Raw genomic sequence first — 25,665 nt, 5'->3', positions numbered from 1 at the left:
CTCTTTACTCAATCACAGTTCCGCTGGTACTTAGCAGATCTTTGGTATCTCATCCCAGTGCCCATTTTTCATGGACCTGGATGGTGTGTGTCAGCAGGCTATTAGACTGTGGGGGCATCGCTGCCACGCCATACACTGTCCTCAGTCAGCGTTTAAACAAATGCACTTTCTAGCAGGGGGTAGTGGATAGCAATCAGGAGCAGGAACCCTGACAGTGTTCTCACCCCCGTCCTGCCTTTCCCCAGGGCTGCTGGGGCATCGGTGCTGCTCCAACTGAAATCAGCTAACCTAACAAAAACTAGGGATCTAATCTGGGATCCCCTTGGCTTGTACAGCTCGGTATTACACCAGACAGTGCATTTAGTCAGTGAGTCATCACAGAGGCCTAAGTGCACCTGTAAATGAATTCTGGTTTGCCATATGCTGGTCACCAGTCGGTACTATCTTAACATATGGATGAACAAGTTCACTGGTAACATAGTCAACAATCACAGCCAAAGACGAGACATACCGTATACAATGGGGACATTGGCAAATGCTTCTCGTAATGTAGCAAAGATCATTCAGAAATGCCTAACAATTGCCACCATTTGAGAATATCTTATTAATCCCATCAAGGCTGTATGTAATCAGAGGAATTGTTGACAACATTTGCAGACACATAAAGGCTGGATTTCTCCATCAACAAAATCAGGATTAATCAGCATCAAACACTGCAGCAACGTTATCGGCCCAATGAAAACATGTTACAATGAGGCAGAACAACTCCTGATGCATTAAAGGTGGCACCGTTTAAGAAATGTTCAGTTACAATACAAGGTCTAAAGTTTTTTCAATTGGGTAAATCAGGGCAGAAGCTGTAGCAACAAACAAACAAATAAAATCTGAAGAATTGGTGAATACTACTGTTTGAAGTAACAGTTGATATTTTTAAAATTACATTTTCTGATCCCTAAATTCATCACCTGCAATAAAATCACGTTCCTCCTGGGCCACAGCACAAATCCAGCCGAAAAATCGAAGTGTATTGAGACCAAGGTTGGTCAGTAACTGAGCCAAATCCAAACTTACTTAAACCCAGATAGGTCAATAACTGATCCCAATTTGAACTTATTTAAATTGGATTGGTCAATAAGTCAACAAATTCTAATTTCTTTTACTTCTGAGTGTATTCAGAGTTGTAAAGTTAGCAACTGAGCAAAACTTGAGTGTCTATTATACAGTAAAATGGTTGACAAAATTGTTTTTTTTTAATAAGGACTATCCATGCTAGTTTTAATGTTTAAGGAATTGTACCTTGTCTTTAAATTGTAAGATCACTTTGCCATTTCTAGTACAAGTTCTTATCTGAACAAATATTTTTAACTTCCCATTCATCACTGACATTTACTTTCCCCTCTCATTGTTCTGTTGGTAACAACATATTCCCTGTAAAAATGGGAAAGTCAAGCATTGTTTGCGAATTCCTCAGGGATATACTTTTAATACAGGCTATCCTTACACAACAACTCTCAACCCTTCCCACTTTTAACTCTTCCGAGCAATGGCCAAACTGACACCATGCTCGCCTCTCTCCCTCTTTAACTCTTCCGAGCAATGGCCAAACTGACACCATGCTCACCTCTCTCCATCTTTAACTCTTCTGAGCGATGGCCAAACTTAAAACAACTGCTCCCATTGTTTCAGACAGCAGGTGCTGGTAATAGTTCTGCTGTTGCCATTTACAGCTCCTTGCCTTGCACCATCATCCCTTTTGTCATTTAATCACTCCTGCCCTCCACACTATCACAGACCTTCCCTTTTGTCCTTTCCTCTGCTCCCCTTCCTCCCCCACCTCAACTTTGCCTGGCTCTGTACTTGCTTAAAAACTGTTAAACCTTTAACTTTTTCCAGTCCTGATGAAAGGTCATCGACCTGAACCGTTAACTCTTTATCTTTCTCCACAGATGCTGCCTGACTTGCTGAGCTTCTCCAGCATTTTCTGTTTTTAGTTCAGATTTCCAGCATCCGCGGTATTTTGCTTTTGATTTAGACCATGCTCACCTCTCTCCATCTTTAACTCTTCTGATGGGCGATCAAACTTAGACCATGCTCACCTCTCTCCATCTTTAACTCTTCTGAGAGGCGATCAAACTTAGACCATGCTCACCTCTCTCCCTCTTTAACTCTTCTGATGGGCGATCAAACTTAGACCATGCTCACCTCTCTCCCTCTTTAACTCTTCTGATGGGCGATCAAACTTAGACCATGCTCACCTCTCTCCCTCTTTAACTCTTCTGATGGGCGATCAAACTTAGACCATGCTCACCTCTCTCCATCTTTAACTCTTCTGGCCAAACTTGGACCACACTCACCTGTCTCCACCTTGGACATTTCTGCTCGATCTGTGATGCTGGCCCTTTCCAAGCTGATCAGATAGTCCACAATCTTCACTCCAATTGCAGGTTCTGTGTGGTCCCACTCTAAAACCACCAATGAGCTACTTGGCTCATGTGCAGGTGACAATCTCAAACTGGAGAAGGAAAACAAAGATTTTAAAAAATCTTACTATTATCGAGAGATTGCATGCAGTGACAGTTAAAGACTAGGGAATAAACACACTATGAGGGATAATATACACCACTACTATGCTAATGCATGCTTTACTGAAATATTCGAATATCAGTTTATTAACCAGACATGGATAAAGAGCTCTTGGGCTCCTGGGCACCAACCCTGCATTAGGGTTAGGGTTGGGGGCCCTCTGCAACCACCGCACAACCCTTGTCAGCGGACTGGCATCTCAGCTGTCTTTGAATATGTAGGCATCGTCCTCTTATGAATTGGTCCTCCTCGTCCAACTCACGCAGCACTATGGGAACAACCAAAGGAATTCTTATCCTCCCCAGCTTGTTAGGTGAAACTTGTACCTAAGCGGTAATTGAAAAGACTTCAGTGGAGGGTGGCTTTGCAAGCAGAAGGGTCCAGCAAAAAGGCAGAACTATGAAAGGAAATATAAGTATACAAAATTGTCATTGCAGGAGGGCAAAAATGCTTCGAGTCAAAAAACTACAACAACAACTTGCATTTATAGAGTGCCAATCAAAGAGGTTGGTTTTAAGGAGTGTCTTAAAGGAGGAGAGAGAGGTGAAGAGGCAGGGGGGTTTAAGAGAGGGAATTCCAGAGAGTGGGGCCTAGGCGTCTGAAGGCACGGGCACCAAAGGTGGGGTGAAGGGAGGGAGGGATGCACAAGAGGCCAGAATTGGAGGACCGGGGAGTCTTGGGCCCCGATATTAGCAGGGAGGTGGGTTGGCAGTGGGGGGGTTGACTGGACGCGTGGGTAACCCGCCCAGTAAAATCGGTGCGTTCCCCACGCGATTGCGAGTAAATTGAAGCCGTTGGAAACCTGCGCAGTGGGTGGACTGCGCACCCGCATCATAGGCTGTCAGCTGGAGGAGCCCTATTTAAAGGGGCAGTCCTCCAATGCTGCTCCTGCAGCAAACAGTCAAAATTACAGCATGGAGCAGCCCGGGGAAAGGCTGCTTCCAGGTTTAATGATGCCTCACTCCAGGTCTTACTGGATGGGGTGAGGAGGAGGAGGGAAATCTTCTACCCGGTGGACGGGAGGAAGTGACCAAGACGGCCTGGCTCGAGGTGGCAGAGGAGGTCAGCAGCGCCAGCAACATATCCCGCACCTGCATACAGCGCAGGAAGCGCTTTAATGACCTAACTAGGTCAGCCAAAGTGAGTACATTTACTCATTCCCCTACACTCTGTCTGCCACATCACCGCCTCCACCCCACATCTCCTTCTGCACTGCCAACACTACTCTATCACATCACTCCTCACACCCACTCAAACCTCATCGACATCTTACCTGCACTTACTCACCTCGCCAGTACTCATCCCACCACTACCACTCAACCCAATCCTCATACAATCTCATGGCTCTGTCTCATACTCACCCTCTGATGCATCTCTTTCATGGTCACCCTCACCCAACCTGCCACTACCTCTGCTGCAGCCACAGGGGATGCATCACGTATGAGTAGTAGGAAGCGTAAGGCAAAGGTTTCGTGAGCACAAAGGGGATGCACAAGGGGGTGTTTGACGGTTTGTCATGTTTTCTATTTATATTTGATTTTGGTTTAACTCACATTAAATATTATATTGTCACCACTACTGCCACATCTTGCCCATTCTTGACTGGCTTGTGCAATAAGTCCCTTTCATGAGGTTCTTCATGAACACCCACACTTGATGCCACCCATTGGGTCACCCTACAGTGGGTGTATGTGTAGTTGCACGACTATTTTGTGCAGGTGCCTGTGGCGCAGCACTGTGTTGTGGAGCTCCACGTGGCGGAGGTGGACGGTGTGCCTGGCGAGGCTGGTGATGTTGCTCGTCCTCGGAAGAAGTGATAAATGCAGCCATGGTGCCCCCCATCCTGACAGTGTGAGTTTGAGGGGGTCCGCAAAGTAGGTAAATGTGTTTGCACAGCAGAGTTTAGGGTATAAAATAATAATTTTGAGTGGAAAGACAAAGGTGTTGCAGCCAAAACTTTGTCTGAAGTGACAGAGTGCCCTGCTGCAATACATGAGGTTTTCCCCCCAACTGTCAAAAAATCCTTTGCATCTCCCACTGGCTGCTGGCTAAAACATGTCTGCTCCAACAGGGAGTGTTTCCCACAGCACGGGAAACACGCTGAGGGTCCATGAAAATTGCACCTTTGCCAAAATCTCCTGTCAATGAGGTCTGTCAAGTACCTCAACGAGGGTAAGCAAGTATTTAAATTGTCATCTCGCCGGCTTTAATTGCCGGTGGGAGTCCCGCATGCGGGAGTTGCGCGCGCACCCGAGCACGTCACTGGGGAACCCGGAAGTGGGCGGGTTGGAGCCGGGCTCCGGACCCGCTCCGGGATTCCCCGATTTTACGAGCACCCCCCGGCCCCAACGCACCCGCTCGGCCATCGTAAAATCGACCCCTTGGTGTGGGGGTCGAGGGAGGTGACAGAGACAGGGTGGGGAAAGGCCATGAAGGGAATTAAATATTAGAATATGAATTTTAAATTTGAGGCATTGGGGGAACCGTACGTCAGCAAATACAGGAGTGATGGGTGAGCAGGATCTGTGCAAGGTAGGATATGGGCAGCAGAGCTTCGGATAAACTGAAGTTTACAGAGCATGGAGGATGGGAGGCTGGCTAGGAGTGCACTGAAATACTTGAGTGTAGAGATAACAAAGATATGTTTCACTGAGGGGGAAAGGAGACTGGCGATGTTATGGAGGTGGAAGTAGGCTGTCCATGTGATAGAGAGGATATGGGATCAGAAGTTCAGGTTCTAAGGTTGGAATCAGTTTTGGTTCAACCTGAGACCATGGCAGGGAGGAGGATGGAATCGGTGGCGAGGGTATGCATTTCGTGGCAAGGGGCGAAGACTGGATGTCGGACAAGCAATCTGGCAGCAGAGGTAGTGGAGGGGTCGAGAGAGGTGGTGGAGTGGTAGAGCTGAATGTTGTCAGCGTACATGTGGAAGCTGACCCCACATCTGCAGATGATGACTTCAAGGAACAGCATGTAGATGAGGAAGAGGAGGGGCCAAGGATAGATCCTTGGCGGACTCCAGAGATAACGGTGCAGGGGTGGGAAGAGAAGCCATTGCTGGAGTACGATCAGATAGTTAAGAGTGGAACCAATCGAGGACTCTCTCTCTGAGCTGTAAAACAGAGCAGAGGCATTGGTGGAGGATTATGTGGTTGACCATGTCAAAGACTGCTGAGAGGTTAAGAACGAGGAGGGGGGAAATACACTATGGTCACTGTCACAGAGGATGCCATTTGTGACTTTTATCAGGGCTGTTTCAAGGGTCCAAACCAGATTGGGCTTCAAGAATAACTGAGACAATAGCAACCTTGCTCTTAGAAGCACTCGAAAGTGGGCTTTGACAATTTAGCAGTCTTGCACCCATTAAATATGGGCAAGGAGCACACTGGGGGCCAAGCCTTGCCCAAAATTGTGAAATTTGGGAATGGACCTCCATTTAAATAAATACACCATATAAACGTGGCGTGTACACTTCTGCAGTATGGCCTCATTGTGCCTCCTGAAAAAACATGCAGGAAATGTGATATGCAATGAGTTAGAATCATAGAAAAGTCACAGCCTGAAAGGAGGCCATTCGGCCCATCGAGTCCGTGCCGGCTCTATGCAAGAGCAATCCAGCTAGTCCCACTCTCCTGCCCTATTCCTGGTAGCTCTGCAAATGTTATCCTTTCAGGTACTTATCCAGTTCCCTTTTGAAGGCCATGATTAAATCTGCCTCCACCACCCCCTCAGGCAGTGCATTCCAGATCCTAACTGCTCGCTGTGTATAAAAGTTTTTCCTCATGTCACCTTTGGTTCTTTTGCCAATCACGTTAAATCTATGTCCTCTGGTTCTTGACCCTTCTGCCAATGAGAACAGTTTCTCTCTGTATAGATCCTTCATGATTTTGAATACCTCTATCAAATCTCCTCTCAACCTTATTTGTCCCAAGGAGAACAACCCCAGCTTCTCCAGTCTATCCATGTAACTAAAGTCCCTCATCCCTGGAATTATTCTAGTAAATCTCTTCTGCGCCTTCTCTAAGGCCTTCACATCTTTCCTAAAATGTGGTCCCCAGAACTGGACACAATATTGCAGTTGTGGTCAAACCACTGGTTTATAAAGGTTCATCATGACTTCCTTTCTCTTGTACTCTATGCCTCTATTTATAAAGCCCAGGATCCCGTATGCTTTTTTAACCGCTTTCTCAACCTGCCCTGCCACCTTCAACGATTTGTGTACATTTACCCCCAGATCTCTCTGTTCCTGAGTTGGATGCATGAGGTTCCATATTGGATTTTATGTCTCATGCCCGCCACCGGCAGCACGACTGGAGCTTTGCCGAATCAGCCTTCTGAGGATTGTTTTGTCGCTGATGAAAATTTGCTAAAACCTGATCATCATTAACTAATGCTTCCACATCATAAATCACAGAAATATTATCATTATCGAGTGGGGAGCGATTTAGAGAATGCATTCCCCCTCCTCATCATCCCTTCTGTTTGGTGGTCTGTAATGCACACTGAAAGTTGTATCATTTCCCCCATGTGAATGCTTGCCACTGCTGCCCTTCTCTCTCCCACCACTTCCTCGATCAGTATTTTTCTAATCCACCATGGAAAGAAACATTGCTTAATTTAGCTCGAGGAAATAAAACCAGACCAATAATTAATGTGAGAGCAGAAGAACAATTGGGAGACGGCGACTGTAACAGAGTTGACAAAGTGATAATAGAAAAGGATAATGAAGATCCAAAGATAAACATGCTGGACTGGAAAGGGGAAAAGTTTAGTGAAAGGAGAAAGAATCTGGGCCTCTGCAGTCCTGCCACATCCAGTCGTGAATGGTGGTGGACAATTAAACAACTAACGGGAGGAGGAGGCTCAGCAATGATGGCGGAGTCCAGCACGTGAGTGCAAAAGACAAGGCTGAAGCGTTTGCAACCATCTTCAGCCAGAAGTGCCGAGCGGATGATCCATCTCGGCCTCCTCCCGATATCCCCACCATCACAGAAGCCAGTCTTCAGCCAATTCGATTCACTCCACGTGATATCAAGAAACGGCTGAGTGCACTGGATACAACAAAGGCTATGGGCCCCGACAACATCCCGGCTGTAGTGCTGAAGACTTGTGCTCCAGAACTAGCTGCGCCTCGAGCCAAGCTGTTCCAGTACAGCTACAACACTGGCATCTACCCGACAATGTGGAAAATTGCCCAGGTATGTCCTGTCCACAAAAAGCAGGACAAATCCAATCTGGCCAATTACCGCCCCATCAGTCTACGCTCAATCATCAGCAAAGTGATGGAAGGTGTCATCGACAGTGCTATCAAGCGGCACTTACTCACCAATAATCTGCTCACCGATGCGCAGTTTGGGTTCCGCCAGGACCACTCGGCTCCAGACCTCATTACAGCCTTGGTCCAAACATGGACAAAAGAGCTGAATTCCAGAGTTGAGGTGAGAGTGACTGCCCTTAACATCAAGGCAGCATTTGACCGAGTGTGGCACCAAGGAGCCCTCGTAAAATTGAAGTCAATGGGAATCGGGGGGAAAACTCTCCAGTGGCTGGAGTCATACCTAGCACAAAGCAAGATGGTAGTGGTTGTTGGAGGCCAATCATCTCAGCCCCAGGACATTGCTGCAGGAGTTCCTCAGATCAGTGTCCTTGCCCCAACCATCTGCAGCTGCTTCATCAATGACCTTCCCTCCATCATAAGGTCAGAAATGGGGATGTTCGCTGATGATTGCACAGTGTTCAGTTCCATTCGCAACCCTTCAAATAATGAAGCAGTCCGAGCCCGCATGCAGCAAAACCTGGACAACATCCAGGCTTGGGCTCATGAGTGGCAAGTAACATTCGCGCCAGATAAGTGCCAGGCAATGACCATCTCCAACAAGAGAGAGTCTAACTACCTCCCCTTGACATTCAACAGCATTACCATTGCCGAATCCCCCACCATCAACATCCTGGGGGTCACCATTGACCAGAAACTTAACTGGACCAGCCATGTAAATATTGTGGCTACAAGAGCAGGTCAGAGGCTGGGTATTCTGCGGCGAGTGACTCATCTCCTGGCTCCCCGAAGCCTTTCCACCATCTACAAGGCACAAGTCAGGAGTGTGATGGAATACTCTCCACTTGCCTGGATGAGTGCAGCTCCAACAACACTCAAGAAGCTCGACACCATCCAGGACAAAGCAGCCCGCTTGATTGGCACCCCATCCACCACCCTAAACATTCACTCCCTTCACCACCGACGCAGTGGCTGCAGTGTGTACCATCCACAGGATGCACTGCAGCAACTCGTCAAGGCTTCTTCGACAGCACCTCCCAAACCCGCAACCTCTACCACCTAGAAGGACAAGAGCAGCAGGCAAATGGGAACAACACCACCTGCACGTTCCCCTCCAAGTCACACACCATCCCGACTTGGAAATATATCGCCGTTCCTTCATCGTCGCTGGGTCAAAATCCTGGAACTCCCTTCCTAACAGCACTGTGGGAGAACCTTCACCACACGGACTGCAGCATTTCAAGAAGGCGGCTCACCACCACCTTCTCAAGGGCAATAAATGCCGGCCTCGCCAGCGATGCCCACATCCCATGAACAAATTTTTTAAAACTGGGAAGAAAAGCTCGCGAACAGCTAACGGATCAGCAATGGGGAATCTTCAAATATGAGATGGATCAAACACGGAACAGATATATCTCGACAATGCAAGAAGGGATTGCAATGAAAGATAGTTTTGTGGATAAATAGTGATTGAAACTAAATGGAACCTTAAAAGGGAGACTAATGATAAGATGAGGGCTAACACTACTAAAGAGGAATGTAGAAAGTGTAGTAGGGAGATGAAAAGAGAGATTAAAAGGGCAAAAGGGAATTTGACAAGTCTAGCAGATAACATAAAAGGCAATCGTAAGAGCTTTTATAAGTATTTTAAAAGTAACAGAATAATGAAGAGGACTGCTCAGGATGAAGGGAGAGATCTTATTGTGAGGGTATGATGGAGATATTAAGTATTTTGTGTCAGTGTTTAAAAATAATGATGGAATTGTTCTGGGGTAGGACACTTAAAAATTGTTCGAGATAACTGTAAAAAATGAGTGGAACTTAAAGTGGGTAAGTCATCGAGTTCTGAAGGCATGTATCACAGGCTGTTGAAGGAACAGAAAAGGTAACAAAGGCTTGGACCACGATTTTCCAGCCTTCCTTAAATATGCAAATAGTGCTGGGGGACAGGAGGGTCCTCAATGTAAAACCTCCATTCAAGAAGGGACAGAAAGATAAAATCAGGTAACTATAGGTCAGTCAGTCAGTTTGGGGACTCTGAGAATCCAGAAGTCAAGATTAAATTAGTCAGCATTTAGACATGCATGGGCTAATTAAGAGCAACCAACATGTTTGACAAACTTAATAGAGTTTTTTGAAAAAGTGACCAATTGGATAGAAAAAGGGAATACAGTAGATGTTGTGTCTATATATTTGTGGTTTGATAAGGTGTCTCACAAAAGGATTGTTACAAGGAATACGGTATAAGAGGAAATGTAGCAGCATGGATAGAGAATGAGTTGATCAACGGGAAACAAAGTGTTGTGGTTAATGAGTGTTGTTTGAATGAGAGATGGGTTGGAAAAAGTGGATGCCGGGGTCAGTGCTGGTCTTTTGTTCTTGATATCTATACATGGTTTGGAGTGGGCACTATATCAGAATATGCTGATGAAACAAAAGTAGGCGGTTTGGCCAACAGTGAGAACATGAATAGGAGGGCATGAATAGGTTAGCAGAATGGGCAGGCAGGTGAAGAAGTGTGAGGTGCTGCATTTTTAGAGGAAAAGCAAGTAACAGTGGTAAACACTCAATGGAAAGATGCTGATGGGAGCAGAGGAATGAAGAGACCTAGGGGTTCAAATCATAAGTTCCTTGAAAATGAGAGGGCAGGTAGATAATGCCATTTAAGAAAAGGCCAAAGTATTTTAGGTTTTATAAATAAGGGCATAGAATATAAAGATCAAAGAAGTACTGATAAATTTCCTTAAGGCAAAAGGTTAGGCCACAGTTAGAGTACTGTGCACAGTTTTGGGTGCTCCCTTATAGAAAGGACATTAAAGCCATAGACAGCATAAAGCACCAATTCACCAGGATGATACTAGGGTTGAGAAACTAGAGTTACGAGGACAGATTTGAGATATTGGGACTATTTCCATTGGAGCAGAATTGGCTAAGAGCTAATGGAGGTTTTTAAAATGATGAAGGAATTTGATAGAGTGAATATGGAGAGTCTCTTTTCTCAGGTTGAGAAAGTCAGTGACAAGGTGTCATTGATATGAAATTGCCACTGCGAATGTGAGCAGAAAGGTTGAGAGAAATTTCTTTATGTAGAGAGTTTTTGGAGCACGGAATGCATTACCACCGGGAATAACTGAAGTACAGAGAGCTGCATCTTTTAAGGACAGAGCAGATAAACATTTGAAGCAGAGCAGGATACAGGGCTACAGGGAGACAGTGGGGCAGTGGGATTAGTTTTGGACTGCCCTAGCAAAGAGCCAGCACAGGCAGGATGGGCCAAAGGGCCTTCTTTTGTATTGAAAGCTGCTTTCATTGTATGGAGAGGACAGCGGGGAAGCCTGTGTTTCTAAAATATACCGAGCAGTATGTATGCTAAATAATTTAAATACTGCTGCCACATCGCTCATCTGACTGAACCCTACCCCAAAATTTAAGGTACATTGTGTGCTAGATGCAAAACTTGTAATTATGTGGATTTACAATTAACAGAGAAATTGATGTTGCAAATATAATGTATATTTCAAGACAGATATGAACCCTGACACATTTGTATCAAACATGCAAATCTGTACAATAGAAGAGAACATTTCTTTCACATTAAAAGATAATTAAATCAAGGAAGAAAGCTCATTTGCTCCAAAGAAAATCTGAGTGAATGAAACAAGGAATTAACTCTTTCTGACACCTCTGGAAGTTTCAGATTTCATATCCTTCCACCTTTAATTCAGCTTTGGACTCAGCGACTCCGTTCTGCCAGTTTTCTCAATTATGTCATCAGTACGCATTCAATAAACAACAGTAATCAAAATAAAAGCAACACGAAACGCAAGTAACTATGATGCTAATCTTAAGAGTTTGATTTTAAAAGGGCCCCTGATGGCAAGATTCTTTATCTCTCCACCACCACCCCCCGAATTTTCTCTTCTCCTCTCCTGAAGGCTGAGTCAATGAGTTCTGGCTGCTTGATTGATCATTCTTAATGTGCGAGCCGGGACAGTGAGTTTTGGCAGGCTATTTGCCTATAGGGGGCATTACAGGTGACCCAACTTCTGTCCTCACCCGATGTTCTTACACCTGCAGGAGCAGGACTCCCAGGTAACATTTCTTTACCACTTTCATGGCACAGGGCACCAAGGCCATTTCTAGTACGAGGACAGCTGGTCCACTTGAGATGAAAGATGTAACCTTGGAATGTTCTAGTCTGTACGGCTCAGCACCAGGCCGTGCATCTCATTTACCAATTGAGGGGAGCCAAGAATCTCGCTTCAGAAGTGTAATCCTAAACTGTCTTACTGCAGTTTGCTTTAAGGTGTGTCTGCTGGAAAACTGGGAGAAATAAAATGGAAGCATGTCCATATATGGGTGAAAGGGGTTGCAATGTCATTGAGAGTGGATAATGTCATGGCCATGTGGAGACCACGTGGAATTGGGGTGTATAAGGAATTATCTTCAGGGAGAAGGGCAGAACAGGAGCAACGAGCAAAGGGACAGACAAACACGATCGCCTGTTCTCCAAAGGATTGGGGTAATATCCATCTTCTGCACTTACTGCCTTGTTAATATGTGTAACTAGTCGTACTTGATCATTAAAATTATTGATGCAACCGTCCTGGTTGTCCTCTCGAACTGATCTACGGGAGGAGTCCAGCAGACACACCACTTCTTCAATCAGCTCTCCCCCTCATTCTAGGATCGAATATCGGAGGAAGCTCATTCTGACCTCCAATGAGCAATATCTGAGTTGCCTTAGTGCATCCCTTTCTAGCGCTGACAGGAGAATAAGGGTAAGAAGCGAGAGGGAAGACCAACTTAGAATTGGAAGGAGGAAGAAGAGGAATGGCGTTAAAAATAAATACAAATCTAAATCCTGTCCATGGTACCATCATTTAGTTTGAGGGTAACACCCTTTCATCCCAGACACTCGACCCTTATTAGCAGATGAATAAAATGGTGTTTTCACCCGTGCTCTTCAAAGCACAGTCTTTCTTTGAGTGACGATCATTATTTTAACAAAGAAATATTAAGTGCTTCAGAGATTGCACTGAATTCATATTAGTGGATTAAAATGACTTGATGGCAATGCTTTCATTTTAATTACTGTCTGTTTGCTCCAGTCTATAAATCAGAAATCAGCCTTTATGGTTCTAATCCGAGCACTTTGTGTGATTAATGCAGTCACGTAAACAGAATGTATATAAAATATTAAAACGCAATACTCAGAGATCACTTCTGTTAAAATTCCATGCATTATTGAAAAGTGTTTTTTTTTTCTTTCCCCAGATAAATCAAAGTCACAAATGTACAGAGTCAGATAAGTCGACTCCTGGTCTCGGGGGAACATTTTGAATCCTCAAGTGTCCTTCCTACCACCAAGCTGCTCGAGTGACGGACGGTCGCTGACTCAGCAATGAAGTGCTTTTCCGATGGCGACCGTGCCCACAAGTCCTTTTAATTACACAGAATTTTACAGCACAGAAATAGGCCATTCGGTCTATGCCGATGTTTATGCTCCACATGAGCTGCCTCCCACCTTACTTCATCTCACCTTCTATCCTTCTATTCCTTTGCATTTACTTCTTTTCTGCTTTTTCTCAACCCCTTGATGGAATCGAATCCCGATCCACTCCTGCACCTCACTCAGCCAGCCATTATACACGTGTGAGACTTTGGGTCGGCTGTTCCACCGTGGGGGCCATCACCGCCCAGCACAACACTGTCCTCGCCTGACATCCACACATGCACACTTCCAGCCAGGGTGGCTGGATTGTGATCAGGACCGGGAACCCTGGCTGATTTTTCCCCCACCTGACCGAGAGCGCTGATGGCTGCTTGCCCAGCTGACAGCAATTGACTGCAAAACTGCAGTCCTTTCAATTAGAAGAGCCTCCTTCGGTTCCTGCCCAGCCACTGCTGAATGCCCATTGTACCCGCACGTGCTGATCAATCCATTTGGAACCGGTGTAAATGGCCCAAAATTGCAGGGACGTCCCCCATTAACGATGTGAATTCAGGAATTGGAAATACAATTTCAAAATTTGCAGACGACACCAAATTGGGGCGTGTAGTTAATACAAAGTGTGTCAAAATGCAAGAGGACATTGATATACTTGTAGAATGGGCGTGCTATTGGCAAATGAATTTCAATATAGCTAAGTGTGAGGAGGTGCATTTTGGTAGGAGCATGGGTGTATGCCCACTTATGGGGCATAACAGAGACAAAAATAACTTCAATTACAGTCAGTTTAGAAGTGGGGCTCGATTCTTCAACAGTCACTGGGTGAGCTCATCTTTACACTACATGTTACAAGGTAATATAGCTCAGCACACTCTGGCCCCTCAGTTCCAAGCCTAAACTACTCCACTTGGCAGCGGCAGGCCTGTGTATACAGACACGGCCCAATGATGTGGGACCAGGTCAGGTTATCTTTCTTCAAAATGAATGGTTCCTGGCAAGGTTGTACAGGCTAAGGGAATCAAGGGATATGGGGATAGGGCGGGAAAAGTGGAGTTAAGGTAGAAGATCAGTCATGACCTTATAGAATGGTGGAGCAGGCTCGAGGGGCCATGTAGCCTACTCCTGATCTTATTTTCTTAAAGATTGATCTCCCTCCAATTCACCGAAGGCCTCTCCCTCTCCTTGGATGATCTCCCCCACTCCGGCCGGCTCTCGGACCTCTCCCCCTGCGGCCGGCTCTCGGGCCTCCCCCAGTGCGGCCGGCTCTCGGGCCTCTCCCCCTCTGGCCGGCTCTCGGGCCTCTCCCCCTGAGGCCGGTTCTCGGGCCTCTCTCACTCCGGCCGGCTCTCGGGCCTCCCCCACTGCGGCCGGCTCTTGGGCCTCTCCCCCTCCGGCCGGCTCTCGGACCTCCCCCACTCCGGCCGGCTCTCGGGCCTCTCCCCCTCCGGCCGGCTCTCGGACCTCCCCCACTCCGGCCGGCTCTCGGTCCTCCCCCACTGCGGCCGGCTCTCGGTCCTCCCCCACTGCGGCCGGCTCTCGGTCCTCCCCCACTGCGGCCGGCTCTCGGGCCTCTCCCACTCCGGCCGGCTCTCGGTCCTCCCCCACTGCGGCCGGCTCTCGGGCCTCTCCCCTGCGGCTGGCTCTCGGACCACCCCCACTCCGGCCGGCTCTCGGGCCTCTCCCACTGCGGCCGGCTCTCGGGCCTCTCCCCTTCTGGCCGGCTCTCGGGCCTCTCCCCCTGCGGCCGGCTCTCGGGCCTCTCCCCCTCCGGCCGGCTCTCGGACCTCTCCCTGCCTGGCTGGCTCTCAAAGCTCTCCCCCCTCCCTAAGTGATCTCTCTCTCTTCGTTTCTCTCTGGGCTTGTGCCACACAGATGGCACTCTGGGATCTCCACAGGCACTCTCCTCCTGCCCCCAGGGCTCTGCGCTGCCAGTCTTGCTGGCTGTGTCCTTCTCAACCCTGGCTGTTTGTGCACATTCACTCTGCACACTTTCAACATCTGTAGCTGCCTCAGTGCAGCTCCTGGGGATGACCCACTCTCAGATCCAAGCTCTCATTATCCTACGTCTCTCACTGGGGTTCCTCACACCAGTGTCTCAGTCTCCCTGGTTCCTCCTCTCCTCGCTCACTGCAGCGTTCTCTTTGTTACTCCTGCTCCATTTTTAAGATTTCTTTATGTTTTTTTTTTACTCTAGTTGTCATTGGCCCAAGCTCCCAGAGCAAGTGTTTGTATTTGCCCACATACCTAGGTAAATTCACAGCATGCCTTGGGAATGAACAAAGATTAAAAAAAACCTCTTCAGTGTATTTCACTGGGTTTTATCCCATGTGATACTCCTTGCATTCGTAAGGCAACAGAATAACACAAGACATTGATGAAGGCTTTAATGGCCAAATAAACAGTAATAGAGTAAATATGTAGTGGTAATAACACAACATAATTTTCCAACAGTTGCTAAGCTCGGCTACCTTACATAGTAGAAAATATTAAATAGTTTGTAAGTCCTGTGCTAAACTGTTAGTAAATTTCTTATGCAGCAGTTCTTTTCTTTTTCTCATTGTTTACAGAAGTAATCTGGCCTGACTATATGTATTTTTGAAAGCTACAAATTCCCTGATCTGAACAAGACAGGTTGATAAATGCCTTCAAAAAATGCCTGGGACCAAGCAGATTTAAATAACTTAGCTACATTGTTTACAAGCTGCCACATATTATTTCAACAAATTCCAAAAGATGCTTCTATTCAATTGAATGGCTGGGTCCTTCCCACAGACACCAGGCATAGACAAGCCAACTAAAATCTGTTACATGATTAAGTTAAGCTGGGACTTAATGAGTGAAGCTGGTTTATCAACCTCATATATACAGTGACAGAATTAAAGGCAGCAATACCACGGTAAATGTTAGACAATGTTTCTTCATTTTTGTCACAAATCCATCCCCCTCACTTCTGTACTTGCTTAGTTACTTCTCAGCACTCGCATCCCATAACTTTCCAGTCTCTTATCAGCTCCAACTTGTCCAACACTCTACTGCATGTATCTTATCCTAAACTAAGTCCCTCAAACTCATCATTCTGTCTTTGCCGGCCTACATTGGCTCTACACCCGCAACAGCTCAAATTTAAGATCCTCACCAAAGCCTTTAAATCCCTCCATTGCCTTGCTCCACCCTTATTTCTGTAACCACCTCCAGCACTATAATCACTTCCCCAAACACTTCACTCTTCTGACTCTGGCCTCTTACACATCTCCCCCCTCCAACCCCACCCTTCGCCTCACCATTGGCAGCAAAGCCTTCAGTCGCCTGGCTCCTATTCTCTAGAATTTCGTCCCTAAACCCCTCGACTTCCATCTGCTCCTTTAGAAACCTCCTCAAAACTCATCTCTTCAGTCATCCTTTCGGTCAGCAGCTTGGTGTTGGTTTTCCATGTGCCTATCAATGAAGCACCTTGGGATGTTTTTGACATTAAAGGCACTATTTAAATGCAGTTTGTTGTCTCTCTCGCTCTCCTTAACCCTACCTCCTGTTTTCATCATTGTCCTTCCTGCCACCCGTTCTCCGCACTCTGTATCTTCCCGTACTCTCTCCGCTTTCCTCGTGCCGCTCCTCCGCGAGCGACTCACTCTCTCTGGTTTGTCAGCAGTCTTCCACATTCGGTGCCTTCCGGGTTCTCCGTCTTTGGTGCCAGCTGACTTCACCATCCCATTCCCCCCCACCCCTGCCTGCCTGTGCCCGTGAGTTTTGCCAAGCAGCACGAGCTATGGCTCATGCTACTTTTAGAATGAGCTGTGCAACGCTCGGGGTCTGTCCTTCTCCTCCCACTCCCCACGACACCCACCCGCCCAAATCTTGGAAAACTAGCAACTGCCGCTACATCAATTTAAATCTCATGCCCACGCACGCACAGGATTTTAAACCAGCAAAACTTGTCCAAGGAACCATACAGACCCTGAGTTAACTTAAAAGCTCAGCGTCTCCATACTAAATACAGAAAATTACTATCTTCACGGCTGCTGCATTCGTTCATTATGACTTGCCTCGGTACATGTCCTCCAATACAATCCAAGATTTTATGAAGCCCATGGAATAAAGAGGGCAGTAGCAGCATGGATACAAAATTGGCTAAGTGACAGGAAACAGAGAGTAGTGATGAATGGTTGTTTTTCAGACTGGAGGGAGGTGTACAGTGGTGTGCCCCAGGGGTCGGTATTTGGACCACTGCTTTTCTTGATATAGATTCATGAATTGGACTTGGGTGTACAGGGCACAATTTCCAAATTTGCAGATGATACAAAACTTGGAAGGGTGGTGAACAGTGAGGAGGATAGTGATAGACTTCAAGAGGATATAGACAGGCTGGTGAAATGGGCGGACACGTGGCAGATGAAATTTAACGCAGAAAAATGCAAAGTGATACATTTCAGTAGGAAGAATGAGGAGAGGCAATATAACCTCGAGGGTACAATTCTAAAAGGGGTACAGGAACAGAGAGATCTGGGGGTGTATGTGCACAAATCTTTGAAAGTGGCAGGGCAGGTTGAGAAAGCGGATAAAAAAGCGTACAGGATCCTGGACTCTTTAAATAGAGGCAGTGGGGGAAAAAATTTGATAAGGGCCATTTTCGGCGGGGGTAGCGTGATGTGCTAGTACCCCCCGCCTGTGGCCCCTACGCAGGCAGCACGTGAACTTCGTGCTGCCTGCTACTTACCATGATATCTCCGTACAGCCAGTGTAACCCGCGCTGCTGAGAGGCTGCACGCAGAATGAGGAAGTTGGAAATGGGGCGTGCACAGCGCACGTCAACAGCAGCCTGCACCTCTTAAAGGTGTAGGTGCACATTTCAAATGGCAGGTACACAGCTTACTTGGAGAAGGGAAAGATGGCCACGAGCATAGCAGGACAGGCAGGAGAGAGGGCTCCATGCTTCTCTGATGATGTTCTTGAGGCCCTGGTGGAAGGGGTGGACGAAAGGAGGGCCAACATATACGTGCAGGGTGGCCGGAGACCCTCCAGACTGCAGCTCCGCAGGCATTGACAGGCTGTGGCACAGGAAGTCAATGCCAGAAGCACTGCACCACGCACGTGGGTGCAGTGCTGAAAGAAGTTCAATGATTTGACACGAGCGGTCAAGGTGAGTGAATGCAAGTGTCAAGTGACACAACCTACCAACTGCACCACTGCTCCATGCATCACACCCCCGGTCACCCACCCCACCAAACAAACACTGCCCATCCATACACAATGCTGCACTCGGCATGCTGCATCTCAACCGCACATAGTACCACACTTGCAGGCCACACAACCACCACCCACATGTCACACAAACTGGCAGCTATTCTACCACGACAGGCACATCACCCGCACACCTTGCAGGACACTCACTGACACACTGTCCTCTGTCTTGTAGGAGAAGGTGGTGCATAACAGCCGGCGGCGGGAGGGGCCTGAGGGTGGACGGGCATGCCAGAGGAGACGGCGCTGCGGATCATTGGGCGGGCCGTCGCTGCAGCCGTTACAACGTGCCGCGCTGGAGGTCCTGGTCAAGGGGGTCTCTGCATATCTAATGCTCCTTCTCCTTTTCCACATCTCCCTCCTCCCATAATCTTTTCTGACTCACGTGCTGCACATGCTGTCAGCACGCACCTCTTACTTACTCCTCTCCCCACTCCACAACTCAACCTGTTTCCCTTTGTCATTGCAGATACCCAAGAACATGTGACGGCACCCTCCGAGGAGGAGGAGGAGGAGGACACTGAAGCCACACCATCACTCGATCTGACACTTGCTTCCACCAGCTCAGAGGCTGACACTGCGCGTCCTTTAGCGGTTAGGTTAGAGGAGGGATCTGCACGTGGTGAGACATCGAGCACAAGTGCGCAGGAGCCGGGACGGGAGTGAGGGATCGGATTCCACAGGTGCCAGCTCGCGGAGGGCGAGGTCACTCACTAGTTCTGCTGCAGAGGAGTCAGATGAGGACTTCGATGGGCCAGGCTACAGAGGACGGCTGATGGGCGCACACCAACAAATGCTTGGGGCACTGGAAGGCCTACCAGAAAGCCTGCGCATAATGAGAAGGGACATGGAGGAGTCCAGCTCCAACTTGGCACAGGGCTTTGCGCAGAGCTTGGAGCCCATCCTTTCCAACATGGAATGGGTGGTCACCTCCATCAGCGCACCTGTGGAACCCACCATGATGCAGCGTCTGATGACTGATGTCACAGCATCCATTGCAGCACAAACATCTGCCATCCAAGGTCTGACTGCTGCCTTGGAAGCTCAGGCTGCTGCCTTGGAAGCTCAGGCTGCTGCTATCGTAGCTCTGGGGACCACCGTGGAACTGGGCTGCCAGGGCATCACAGCACTCACAGCAATCCGTTCTCCAGCCGATCACCAGGATTGCTCAGGCACCGCCCCGGGAGAGTGGCAGTGGCGCCATGGCAGTCGGACCTGCTGTCCTTTCTCAGGTCGACAGCATTCCTGCTCCAACTCCTGCCACTCTGCCAGTGCCCCTGTTGTTGCCTATCGGCCAGCCAGGCCAGACTGCTGCAGCCCATGCTGAGATGGTGCAAGTCTGAAGCCGGGCTCTCCAGGCCCAGAGCTACTCGAGATCGTCCTCTAAGGCCATCTGCATGTTCCTCCATTGAAGGCCAGCAGCCTTCCACCACCCATGCTCCAGCCACTGGGGAAGCACCTCTAAGATAGGTAAAGGCACATGAACAAAAGGCACTAAGGGAATGCAAAAGGATGAATAGTTCTGTTATGTTTGCATATTTTCATTTATTTACTGATAAATGAGAGTTTGATTTTGCATTTGGTGGTGGTTTCTATTTATGCAATGAGCTGAGAGGGTCACCAATGTGTAATCAGATGGAGGGCGATTTGATTGTCTTGTGGGAGCACAAAGGTGGTGAGTGTAGGACTGTTGATGAGTTGGGGGATGCAGTTCACATTATTGATAACGGGCACGGATCAGGCGAGCCCGCAGAGCCCCCAGAGCCCTTGCAGACGAGGTGTGTGGTTCCTTGCGTCTTCTTTCACTTCCTCTTGTGGCTCCACCCCCTCCTCCTCCTCCTCCTCCTCAGCCTCCTCCTCCTCCACCTCTGGCTCAGGGTCTTCTCCAATCATTGGTGGCAAAGGCTGGTCCCTCACGATGGTGAGGTTGTGCAGCATGCAGCAGACCACCACGAATCTGCCCACCCGCTCAGGGGAGTGCTGCAGGGCTCCTCCAGACCGGTCGAGGCAGTGGAAGTGTTGTTTGAGGAGGCCTATGGTGTGTTCCACGATGTTGCGTGTGGCAGCATGGCTCTCATTATAGGCCTGCTGTGCACGTGTGCATAGATTCCTGACCGGTGTCATGAGCCACGTCGTGAGGGGATAGCCCTCGTCGTCCAGTAGCCAGCCTTTGACTTGCCGAATCGGGTGAAAGATAGCTGGCATGTTGGACTGCCGCATGACGAAGGCATGGTGACTACTCCCAGGGTAGCGGGCATCGACCTCCAAGATGCGATGCGTGTGGTCGCACACCAGCTGCACATTGAGGGAGTGGAAGCCCTTTTGGTTGACGAAGATGGCTGAGTTGATGTGCGGAGCACGCAGGGCAATATGTGTGCAGTCCATGGCACCCTGCACTATGGAGAAGCCAGCAATGCGAGTGAACTCCCGTGCTCGCTCGTTCTGCTTGTCTCCGTGGAGAGGGAAGGTGATGAACCTGTTCCTCGTGTGGTACAGTGAGTCTGTGACCTCCCTTATGCAGCAGTGCACTGCATACTGCGAGATGTTGCACATGTCACCAGCAGAGGCCTGAAATGCTCCTGAACCGTAGAAATTCAGCGCCACAGTTACCTTCACAGCCAGAGGCAATGCTGTCCTCGCCCTGCTCTGAGGCTGCAGTTGTGGCTGCACCAGTTGACAGATCTCGGTCACAGCTTCCTTGGTGAACCTCAGGCATCGGATGCAATCCTCCTCGGTCATGTTGAGGTAAGAGAATTGGTCCTGGAAGGCCCTCATTGGGTAGGGCCTCTTACTCAATGTCCTGCACCTCCTCGTCCTCCGTCTCCTCGCAGCTTGACCTGCTAGACGTGGCCTCTCTGCATGCTCCCAGTCATGCTCATTGCCCAGCGGGAGCCCTCGCAGACTGCCCATGGTTGGCAGGAATGTTGTTCAACCATGGTTTTAACTTTCTGAACCGTAAGGCAGTACCTGCCAAACCACTCTCAAATGTAGTCTAGGAACTCTCAGTAAGAATAAGGAGCTTCAAAAAACACTTCCTACTCCACCAGCAGCCAGAAGCAATAATCCAGCAATTAACCTGTAACACCTGCATGGCCCCTTTAAATAGTGCTGGTGGGGGGTCCTTCAGGCACTGTAAGACATGTTTAGATGGTCGGGGTTAAGACTGAGCGTTGAGTTGAGCGTTAAGGTCCAAAATGGTGTCTGTCACTTTAAATCAGCGTTGCACACTGATTGCATGCATTTTCTCCCTACTTTACATGCTTCCAGCGTTCGGTATCTGCGCATGCGCTAACTCCTATACCAAGATGGCGTCCGGTGCACGTCAAGCTGGAAATGTGCGCCAAAACAACGGGCGCGACACGGCCCAATTTAGCGCCCATAGAGTACAAAAGCAAGGAAGTCATGATGAACCTTTATAAAACACTGGTTCGACCACAACTGAAGTATTGTGTCCAGTTCTGGCCACCACACTTTAGGAAAGATGTGAAGGCCATAGAGAGGGTGTAGAAAAGATTTACTTGAATGATTCCAGGGATGAGAGACTTCAGTTACGTGGATAGACTGGAGAAGCTGGGATTGTTCTCCTTAGAACAGAGAAGGTTGCGAGGATATTTGATGGAGGTATTCAAAATCATGAAGAGTCTATACAGAATAGATAGAGAGAAACTGTTCCCTTTGGCGGAAGGGTCAAGAACCAGAGGACATAGATTTAAGGTGATTGGCAAAAGAACCAAAGGCGACATGAGGAAAAACTTCTTTTACACAGCGAGTGGTTGTGATCTGGAATGTACTGCCAGGGGTGTGGGGGTGGTGGAGGCAGATTCAATCGTGGCTTTCAAAAGGGAACTGGATAAGTACTTGAAAGGAAAAAATTTGCAGGGCTACGGGGATAGGGCGGGGAGTGGGAATAGCTGGATTGCTCTTGCATAGAGCTGGCACAGACTCGATGGGCCGAATGGCCTCCTTCCGTGCTGTGACCTTTCTATGATTCTAATACAGTACTTCGATTTTTCCTTCTTTCAGCAAATATTTAAAAACAAATTTAACAGTAAAAGTTATCCCTACAGTTAACCTGTAGAAATAGAAATACCACACAGGTCCTGGTGGGCTGCCACTTCCTTGCTTATGTGCTGCGTGGTTGGACCCACACGTTTCTTAATCGAGGATCAGACCTGTGGGGTATCTTCCACATCTAATAAAATATACCACATTGAGTGTTGTCAGAATGTGTCACAACCTCATTAAAAGATACTGAAGGACAGATACTTACACTGGCTGAGGCAGAGGTGCACAGTTTGGTAGCCCATCAATGCTAAAGGTTGTAGAATCACATCTACACCAGTCATCGATGACGTCACCGCCTCCTGAACACCACAGTAGGCTTAACATTGCTTCATAGATAGCCTAAAACACACAAGGATATGATCTAATTATACATTATTGGTTCCAGCTTACTAGCAGTGCAATGCACTCTCCATAATGACATTTCACACTATTTTTATACGCTGATAATTGGTAGCAAACTTGGAAGGGGAACAGACAAAATGAATTTGAAAGGATGTGATTGAAGGCCAAAGGATCTCTACTCTGCATCACATGGTTCCTATCCTGGGGACACCTGATGCTGCTAATGGACACCATCAGTGAAAAACCTTTACACTACACAACGCTAACATGTGCTCAACATATGTGTCCTCTTTTTGTATTAAAATTTTGGCCGTGGCCTCAGCACCAAAATACAAGCGCCCCCCCGCCCCCCACCCCAAACCAGGTCCTCTACATCCCTCCTCACATGCTGAATGGTGAATTAGCCCTTCCCTGTGCCCTTGTGGTTGGTGAGCTTCTGACACATCTGCTCCACCTGTTAGTTGGATGACCAGAATTATAACTGCAGAAGACCTGTACACATGGTTCGCGAGCAGCCAAATGATAAGTACTCTCAGCTGCAGCAATATGAAATGAACTGAAGGTTATCGCAGAGACTAGATTTGAAACAAAATATCCAATTAAGCTATGCAATGAAATGATCATATGTATATTTAAAAACTGCAGGTGATGATTAACAGTGTGGAAATGAGTGAGTGGTTGTCTGGAGATGTGGATGGCAAAATAAAGATTAGCTGGAAGGTCCGTATCTACTGCGTAGAATTACATAGAATTTACAGCACCAAAACAGGCCATTCGGCCCAACTGGTCTGTGCTGGAGTTTATGCCCCACACGAGCCTCCTCCCACCCTATTTCATCTCACTCTATCAACATATCCTTCTGTTCCTTTCTCCCTCGTGTGGAGAGGAAAAGTAGTAATAACAGTCTACTTTCTTTCTTCTTCACCTATTTTCCAGCACGCTGTTCTTAATGGCTCATTGATGAACTGCACTGCTTTTTGAGCACCAACTGTTTTAAAACCTCTAGGTTCATCTGTGCTGTGCTACTGGCTGCAGAACATCCCTCTGTTACGTACAAGTGCAGCTGAGTGTCAGAATGAAGACAGTGACAGCCTGCATTGTGAAGGTGCCTCTGTGTAGCATGACAGCCATGATAAAAAGGTTGGTTCCAATATCTGTGAAGTCAGCAGCAGCTTTCCGTGTACGATTGTCGTTCTAAAAGACTTGTAAGGCTGACTGTAGTATGAACCCTTTTAAAACAATTAGTGGGCCATTTGTATGTGCTTATTTGGTTTTTAAAATCCATTTTTCTCTTCATTATTCTCCAGCATTCCTTACTGATGTATGGCCAGGAGTACTTCAATTTGCTTTGGGTTGGCAGATAATAATCCTTTACTGACATGACTACGGGTAAAGATCCAACACAGGAATCGGCATTTGAGGCACAGAGATTTTATGAGCAGAAATGGGAGAGGTTCAGTCCCTGGTACTCCCCCTGAGAAGGAAACTCCAAGTGAGTTGAAGCTCATGGGGCAGGTATCCCTGGTTGCAACTCAATCTTATGGCGCTCTGCTACCAGACTACATTTGGTAGTTGATAGTATTGTTGTTTTGGAGTAGGGCAAAGTTCAAGCACTGAGTCTTTAGAATCTGAGTTGCAATCTCCACCATTTATTATCTCAGAAATACCCTGCTCTTTATTGTCAGAATTCTACTCTCCTCCTTAACAACATCTAGTCTGTTCAAGTTGAGTTTTGCCTATTCCAATGCAAAATATGCCGGGTTCAATTTTGGTCATTTGCAACATTTCCTCTTTAGTATTTAAGTTCTACCGTGACCTTATGAATGTTTGCTCTTTGCTACTTTAGTTTTGCCCTGCTTACATCCAATATCCGGTCTTGACTGTTTGGGTGCTACACTTTTTCCAACACTTAATCTTATAAACTGACTTGTATTCTGTTCCTGCACTCTTCAATAGTGGAGTTCCATCCAGGCTCCATATAAACCTGCTCCTAGTTGCAGATGAATGCAGTTCCAGTTTCCTTTTTCCAAATGCTTTTTTGCTGACTGTCTATCTAAGCAGTCAGTTATACTATATATGGCTGCTTACACTGGGTATAAGTGTATAAACACGGACATGTCACTCAAGATCACAAGATAGATTTGTATCTTGATGAGGGTACTTCAGGTCACTTGACCCCCCCTTCCCCCCCCCCCCCCCCACTACTTCCAGACTACTGGTCCCTACTGTTGCAACATTGTTGTGGAAGAATGGGGCCCCTTCCTGCTCAATGGGCCATTTCCTCCTGAAAGGGAACAGACTGTTCTAAGCACAAGGAGACTCGACTCAGAAGGAAGTAGGTGCTATGGAAGGGGGAGAAAACTTAAAAAAGAGGGGGAGAATGCGATAATGAAGTGGCATCGCAGGAGGCGAGGAGGAGTCAATGAACCTGCAAGCAAATGAAACCTTTGCTGTCGAAGATCTGTAGCTGCCTGCTTGGCAGACAATAGAACGATTGTGGGTGAAGTTATATATATTTTTTTGGCTGTATTGCTGTTGCGTACATAAAACATTCTGTTACATGCCTGGCTTTTTGATGAACTAAACCACCTTTATATAGGAGAGAGATTTATATAAGTGGAGAAATCCGATGCTAAGTGAACAATTAATTCTTTAATATAATCTATTTATTGGGATGGTCTCCCTGGCTAGCGAACCGCAGTCTGGTTCACCA

At 47.5% G+C, this 25,665-nt stretch overlaps 1 protein-coding gene across 1 annotated transcript in view; it reads right to left on the bottom strand.

Moving 5' to 3' along the window:
• astn1 (astrotactin 1) overlaps positions 1-25,665 on the bottom strand; it is a 2,273,142-nt gene that overhangs the window by 172,119 nt on the left and 2,075,358 nt on the right. The window contains exons 18-19 of the mRNA XM_067989612.1: positions 22,816-22,949; positions 2,355-2,512 (exon numbers count right to left, since the gene is read on the bottom strand). Coding sequence (XP_067845713.1) covers positions 2,355-2,512; positions 22,816-22,949 — 292 coding nt within the window. The remainder of the gene's footprint in view (positions 1-2,354; positions 2,513-22,815; positions 22,950-25,665) is intronic.

This window comes from Heptranchias perlo, chromosome 9, assembly GCF_035084215.1.
Source record: "Heptranchias perlo isolate sHepPer1 chromosome 9, sHepPer1.hap1, whole genome shotgun sequence".
Lineage (NCBI taxonomy): Eukaryota > Metazoa > Chordata > Chondrichthyes > Hexanchiformes > Hexanchidae > Heptranchias > Heptranchias perlo.
Note: the sequence above shows the minus strand (reverse complement) of the source record. Positions and strands in the feature narration are given on the sequence as shown.